The sequence below is a fragment of the Lutjanus erythropterus genome, chromosome 9 (genome assembly GCF_056507025.1).
Source record: "Lutjanus erythropterus isolate fLutEry1 chromosome 9, fLutEry1.hap2, whole genome shotgun sequence".
In the NCBI taxonomy this organism is placed as follows: Eukaryota; Metazoa; Chordata; class Actinopteri; order Lutjaniformes; family Lutjanidae; genus Lutjanus; species Lutjanus erythropterus.
The window spans coordinates 28355853-28363715 of NC_139325.1; the positions used below are offsets into that span (position 1 = coordinate 28355853).

Sequence of the window (7863 nt, forward strand, 5' to 3'; positions counted from 1 at the left end):
TCTTACAAATCAAATCAGAAATGTGTTGATTTTAAAAACCTCAGCATGAATATAGAAAAGCCTGTAGAGTAAAGGCAGCAGCACCTGCTTACTGTTGCACTGTACTGCGGTTTCTGTCAGCATGTGGACAGAGTGCCTATTTGTTTGCCAAGACACTGACATATGTAGTTTTTTCACCCCGAGCGTGTGCGAGATTCAGGTTTCTGTTGAAGAATGACCTATTAATGAACCATCACCTCCAACCATAGACTGCAACAAACAAACAAAAGAAAAAAAAGAAAGAAAAAGAAGCTGACACCATCGCATTTTCAAAGCACAGCGAGCTTCAGAACTGAGAGTGCCTGAGAAATTATTTCGCCACTCAAACCTGGAGCGGGGAAAACAACGGCAGCATGGCAAAGCTGCTTCGACTGTGTGTGCTCCTTTTGCTCGCAGGTCAAGTACCAGGTCAGTCTGAATACAAACTGTCCCCCAGTTTCATTTATTAGCATTTAACAGAGTAATTTGTAAGGTATTTACTGTAATAAATCCTGAAATGACCATGATATGTCATCAGAGATTAGGGAACCTTGCAAAGTTGAAATACTTTACGTTATGTTACTTGTTATTGTCAAGTTATAATGCTGTGCTTGTCTTGTGCTCCTGCAGCATTCCTGCAGTCTGCCTGAACAGAGGGAAACAACTCACTTCAACCACAGACTGTATATTAAATAGACTTTCAGTGTATTTATTATACAGTCTGTGACTCCTACTCACTATTTAGACTGCAGTACTCATTTTTAGACACGTAAATGTTACATATTGATCCTTTAACAACCTCTGTTAAGCTTGTCTTCACCCCTTAATTTCTTTAATTATCTATTTCAAGCATCTGCTATTTCATCTTAGAAACAATATATTTTTGCATTTATTTATATTCTAACTATTTACCATCTGTGACAATAAAGAAGGAGACACAACATTAATTAAAAGAACATACTGCTTCCAAGAATGCAAAATATGATTTGATAGTGTAAACACCTTGCTTCCTCTCTTCTTTTATAGAATGACAATCTTCAGTTTTCAAATTTATAAATGCAGGAACTTTGTTGAATTAAAAAATACAATGCTACTACTTTAGCCACATGTGATCATACTGACAGCACAGAAACTGCTGCATTTATATTGTTAATTTTTTGCACGGTTGCTGATGCAATCTTGGCTGCTTAGCAACTATCATCTCTGTTGAAGAAACTTAGCAAGCGGTCTCAAGTTCCTCTGATATGTCAACATTAAATAAAAGTAATCAAAAAAAAAAAACTGTAATTGTCCTAATCAATAGAATAATATGTAAGAAGAATTTGAGGAACATAAAGTAGGGGAGACGGGGGACGGTTGACACACTTTTTTTTTTTCTGCATCTACAGTATAACTCACTTAATTTTTGTATTAGGACTCTCACATTTTGACATCATTATATTATTATATTATATTAATATACATATTACACCATGCTGTATGTTTTAGATCTGCTAATTTCCAGCCTTTTCTCTTGAGCTATGATTATTTTCTCTGACTGTTCGGGGGTGACGTTTGTTATGAAGTTGAAAATAGTTTAAGCGTTTTATTATCTTGTAAAATACATTTAATTGTTTGTTTCCTTTTCTTAGTAGTTCTAGATTAATTTAAAATTTGAATGTGATTGGTGACGGTTATTACCCTCCTGAAAAATGCTGCTGTGAATATATGCAATCATTATGTGCGATAGCATGCACGCTGACAAACACATAATTAAACTTTTTTTCTAAGTTACATTTTGGTATTAATTCATTTTTATCATAACAGAGTAAAGGCATCCTTCTCTTCTTGTTATGTAATTCTGGCACTACGCGTGTTAATGAATAAAAGTAGAAGGCAGAGAGATGCAACCTGTTTTTGGACGATAATTTCTGTGTTTGCTGGTCTCCTTTTGTCGTCTGCGCTCCAATTGTGAGCGACTGAGTGTTTTGCTTATCTTATCTGCAGTATTTCATCATCACACTTAATAATCACTTCATCACACTTAGCCAGACAAGCAGTCACTACAATCAAATAGATATTCCAAAGCTTTTTAAATCTTTTGTACTCGAGTGTGTCTGCATTAGAGTTTTTAAAGATAGCATTTTGTTGTTTGGTGAAGTTTATCACCATTCAACAGGGGTCTGATGCATTGTAAAATTATACTAAATTGACTTCCTATTTTCTGTCTGATCGTCTTTGTCTGGCACAGCTCGCTCCCAGCTGTCACCCAGGCATACTAAACACACGTTTAAAGTATTTGTAGTTGACCCGCAGGTCCGCTCTGCACTTTTTAAAAGTTCCTTGTATGACACATTGTATTAATGGCTCTGTCTTTAGTCCTGACAGCGACCCCAGAGGGACTGAGGGTTAGACAGTACCCTGCCTCTCTCAGTGTGATGCGGGGTGAAACGGCAACCCTGTCCTGTCATTTCAAAGTCGAATCCCTCAAGTACGGGGTTCAGTGGTTCAAAATGAAGTCGGGAAAGCAGCTCATCCCAAAGTCATCCAGGCAGATCGTTGAGAGGAAGAATCAAACCTCCTCCCTGGTGATCACCAAGGTAGCACAGGAGGATTCTGGGTGGTATTACTGCGAGGTGAATGTCCTGCAGAAAGACCCGGAGTGGGGCAATGGCACGGAGCTGCTGGTCTTGGGTGAGAGACAAATTGCTCGTTTGAGAATTTCATGCTTGGGTGATGTTGCCATGCTGGAAATTATGTCTCATTTGTACCTTTTGTTGCACCAGAGCCACAGCATTTAGGCGGCTCGATACAGGCGCCGGCGTGGACCATGCATCACCGTAGAAGAAAGGGCCAGGATCAATCTATAAAAATTCAAGTCATGTGAAATTCCCTCAGAGTTCATCTTTTTGCCTGAACAGTTTCATGACAGATCTAGAAATAATCACCCCGGCACCATGCGCAGTGCCTTGTATCGATCTCGCCCAGGGAATTGAAACTCACCAGAAAACAAGGCAGGGAGGGATGGTCAAATTATTATGTGGAAATCCTTCATGCGGAAGAAAAGCTTCCTTTTGATTTTTTCCTGGATGCAAAGTCGCCGCCACCAAATACCAATTGATATTGGATGTTATTACCAATTTTGTCCTTGTTTAACTATTTTATTCCAGATTAGCTCTGTATCATACCATTTTAATTATTTATCATTACAATTAATTTTATAATAATGGCTTTTTTATTTGCTGTAGGCAAAGCAATTCACATTAGTCTTAAATTATATACAGTGCAAACGGTAATTATAGATATTAGTAATAGTATAAGTAGTGGGACAAACAGAAGCAGTGATTGCAAGATAATTAAGAGAAGCAATTTAGAACAAACATGCTTCAGTTGTACAGTGTGTTTGTAGTGTATGGTGGAAAGAGCACTGAAAATATGTACTCAAGTAGTTACATGACTAAAATATCACTCAACTACAAGCAAAACTATTGATGTTACAAAATAAAATATTTAAGTAAAAGTAAGTATTTTTCCCCAAAACTACCCATGTTAGTTAGACCTGCTTTTTAATCACTGATGCTGATACATTATCCGTAGCAGCCATTCAATCGAAAGGAGTTTCTGTTTCTCCAAAACTTTGGTCTAAATTACTCCTAACTCCGGGTCAGTGGTCATGGTCACCTCTCCAAACCTGTGCATGCTGCAGTGTTTTCTGAGTTTTATCATTTGCTTATTTTTGGATCAAATGTCATGTTTTCATTGGCCTGTTTAGCCATATTGGCTACAAAAATGCAGATGAAAGGTTTGGATGTTAATTCAGATTATAGGCCTATTCAGTAGTGAATTATGATTTAAAAGTAACTAATTAGGTAAGACAGTGTAATGCATACTTAAAGGTGCAGTGTGTGAGGTTTACAAGGATATATTAGCAGAATGTCAAATTTAAATGAATAAATAACTAATCTGAAGAAAAATCTCCTCCTGTTTCATTTTAACTGGCTAATGTACAGTAATTGGAGTAGTTTATTAACTCCACCCCTGACAGTATGTTTATTTTTTGTACATTATATACTATTTTAAATCCTTATGTGTCAGGTTTTACCAATGTGCATTTTGTGCACCATATATACGTTGATTAGTGTAGTCTCTCATTAACACATTTCATCTTAATTCATCCTTGTTTTTAATTAAATGGCTGCATTATGATTAATGCCGCCACATTTGCTCTTTATATATATTGCTGTATTATTTCCTTTCTGTGTATTATTATTTGCTGCTGCAATGACCCAATTTACCAGCCTGAATCATCTTATCTAATGTGTTTACTTTGTGTCTGTCTTTGTGTCTGTGCTTTTCCACTGCCAGCACCACCTTCTGCCCCCAGAATTTACCTCCAGATTCCTCCAGACCAGCAGACTGGTCAGTGGGCTCTTCTCTGTCTCACTGGGGGATTCTACCCCAGCAAGCTAACCCTCACCTGGACCTATCAGAGCACAGCAGCCAATATCGATCACCTGTCAGTCACCAATTGCACCCTCCCTGCAATAAAGCCTCACGGTAACCTCTCTGAGCAGCCGGCTAACGGAGCCCTGCTGTCTTCAGATTGGTTGGTAAACTCGATGTCTCTGAACCAGTCGACGTGTTTCCTGGTGATCGACAACCACAGCGAGGAAGTGTTCCTCTTCAGTGTGTTTTTCCTCCCACAGAAACAGTCTTTGCACACAGGAATCACTTTCATGTGTGGGGTGCAGGACCACCCCGCCATGAGCACAGCTTTGAATGCCTCCTTCACTTGGGGTAAATTTTTTTTGATTTTCCGAGTATGATAATTTTATACAGTCAAAATTTGTCTTGAAGGCACGAAAGCCGCTGGTTGTGGAATTATTATTTTTTACCAATTTAAATTCCCATTTGCAAGTTTTTTTTTTACTGTTCTTCAAGATGAAAAATCGGACTTAATATTATGCCCATCCGTATTAATTATTTAACTGTGCTTCAGAGAAATGTTTTTTCTTCAGTCAGTTTAGTATGACAGATGGCTCCAAACATTACAATACCCACTGTTTGCTTTGGAGGAGAAATCTGTCAGAGGTATAAATCACTGCTGTAAAAGTAGAGTACATGTCGTTGCAGTTGGGAAAAAAACAAAACACAAAACACTTCACCTAAAGCTGCATAAATCTAACACATCTAACACTGACCCAGAATCTGAAACTGAACTGATTTAAACCACTAAAAGCAAAACCAGGTTTCTATAAAGTGTAACAATAAATCTACAGTATCATTTCTGCATTAAGATCTATTTAAAAAAGGCAGACCTATGTTATGTTTTTGTTGAGCTGTGTACAATAAGGGTCAATCCTAATTATTAAGGCCCAGTGTCCATATAGTGTTTCATATAGTGACACCACTATATGGACAGTTCACTCCACTTCAGGTGTACCACAATGGGACAAAACAGAGAGAAAATTAATTTTTTAACAACATTTTAATTGTGCCATGAATCACACATTTGTCAGTTTAAACTATAACAAAGTCTGTTTGTCATTAAACTGCTGAAGTACAAGACTGTGAAGAAAGACTACACACCCAGAAGTCGCGGAAGTGATGTCATGACTTTCTCCCTCTAAAAGCAAGCTAATGTTTGCCGCTGAAACTACTATACCAGTGTGTTTTCATACTGGGATGTACTGTAGTCACCAGAACAACAGGTCTTGCTCGTTCTTTTGCTTCCCAGTTGATAAGACAGCCGGGAGTGGCTGGATAAGACGCTTCAGGTATGATAACTTCACAGGGGACGGTGATGCTGGCATTGATGACGTATATCGTGTGAGACAAGCAGTTGGTTCACTGAGCAGTTTCAGACAAAACTAAATTAAACTACAAAAAAAAGAACTTGATTTTGGCCCTGTGTAGTGTGCTGGCAGGGTCCTGAGGAGCGCCGGGATGAAGCTGCATGCACTGACTGAAAATAACGGTGATAAAACAAAATAGTGAAGTTGAGCACATTACACATCATCATTTGGTCCATTATTAGACCTTGCATATTGATAAGAGCTTTAAGTTTTTATGTAAGCAGACCTGTATCTTTGACGTTTTTAATCAAACAACCAGTTTTTTTAATGCAGTTGCTCAACTGCTGATGATTCAACCAGGACATTTTCATATTGTCACTACTGGACAAAGACCTTGTATGTCCAAAAACACACTTTTAAAATAAGTGCCAGTGCCAGAACAGCATCAAAATCAAGTGGTAGAACTGGGATTACAGAATTGTCCCTAGCATTAAATTTGATAAAACACTGGTTTGGTCTACTGCTTACTACAAGTTTATTTATTTATTGCCAAAATATTTAACATATGAATTAAGCAACTAGTGATAAATCTAGCGTATTTTTCAGACCATCAGGGGAAAGTGAAAAATATATACCAATATTCAGTCATTTATTTCCATGCTGCAGTCGTAGTTAGCACTCCTCTGGCAGCAGCATAGCACCTCTCCCTCTCCTTGATAGCTTTTACTATGCTTATGAAGACTCTCTGTTTCCATCACTCTGAAACAACAGGCTGGGACATGTTTATTGTTCCCAGGAACCATGGCATGAAATATCCGCCCTAGGAAGGAAATTATTTCCGAAAGACTTTTACTTTTTCAACCCTCCGGACACCCAAAACAACTTCCTTCCACTTTGCTAGTCTGTAGGCAACTCCCCCCCCCCCCCACATAACACCGTCTGCGGTGACACAGAGTTCAGAGACGACAGGGCCTCACATAACACAAATCACTCGTTCAGTGTTTGCCCTACTTGACTGTTAATGTGGGTCAGACATCGATCATTCCAAGGCAACAGATTGCATGCAATACTGCATACTTGAACAAATTAATGATTTTCCCAATCAATGTTTAAACACCTCTCCTCCCAGGGAGGAGGCGAATGTCCATCAACCAAAGCCAGTCCAACCTTCCTGATTTAATTCTGTCGTGCTCAATAACATGATAAGTCAGTGCTAATCAGTGTTTTCTGTTTTTTTTCCTTTTTGCTCTACTTTCCAGATGCCTCCCCTAACGAGCTGATTGTACACTTGAATATTCTCAAGATGTGTTTCCTCTCCGCAGTGACAGTCGTATTTTTAGTGGAAGGTGAGTGATTATATTGCAAAGCTTGAATTAGAGGAAGTTGTTAGAAAAAACAATATTTAATTTATGTGATCTTGCACTCCACAGCAGTCAAACATTTCTGCCTGTAGGGAAAATGATGTCGGCCATGTGAGTACAATATTCCCCTGTGCCTTTGGCAAACACATCATGTACACACACACACACATACACACACACACACACACACACACACACACACACACACACACACACACACACACACACACACACACACACACGCACAGGGCTGTTTTTCTTATTGCCTTATCCTTGTAACCAATCACACGTTGTTAGGAAAAAGTCAACACTGACGCAACTACCAATTATTGTCTTCCAGGAAACATGACATAGGAGACAAAACAAAAGAAGGGCCGCCGGGTGTTCAGTGTGGCTCATCTCAGAAGACCAACCCTTGACAAACAACATCACACAGAGCAAGACGTGCTGGAAAAATGAAAATTCATTCTGACTTGAGTAAATGTGTGTAACTCCTTTTCTCTGTCATATTTGATATTTGAAAGTTTCCGTCATTTTTAAAGCTCTTGCTCTACATTCTGCCTGGAATTCGCATACTGTAAATCCTCCAAACATTGATGCAATGCTGATTTCTTTTTGCACATCAAAGCTGTTTATCTCTGTAACTCTTTATCGCTGTGGCGTGCTGACTAGCGTGTTTTTGGATTTGCTCATTGTGTGAGTGGCTGGTA

General features: G+C 38.7%; 1 protein-coding gene across 1 annotated transcript; it reads left to right on the top strand.

Moving 5' to 3' along the window:
* Positions 1 to 392: 392 nt before the first annotated feature.
* Positions 393 to 7502, top strand: LOC146321758 (uncharacterized). Its single transcript, XM_084725862.1, is given in 6 exon segments — positions 393 to 447; positions 2377 to 2691; positions 4363 to 4794; positions 7052 to 7138; positions 7223 to 7305; positions 7494 to 7502. Coding segments are annotated over 6 exon segments (981 nt in total).
* Positions 7503 to 7863: the final 361 nt, after the last annotated feature.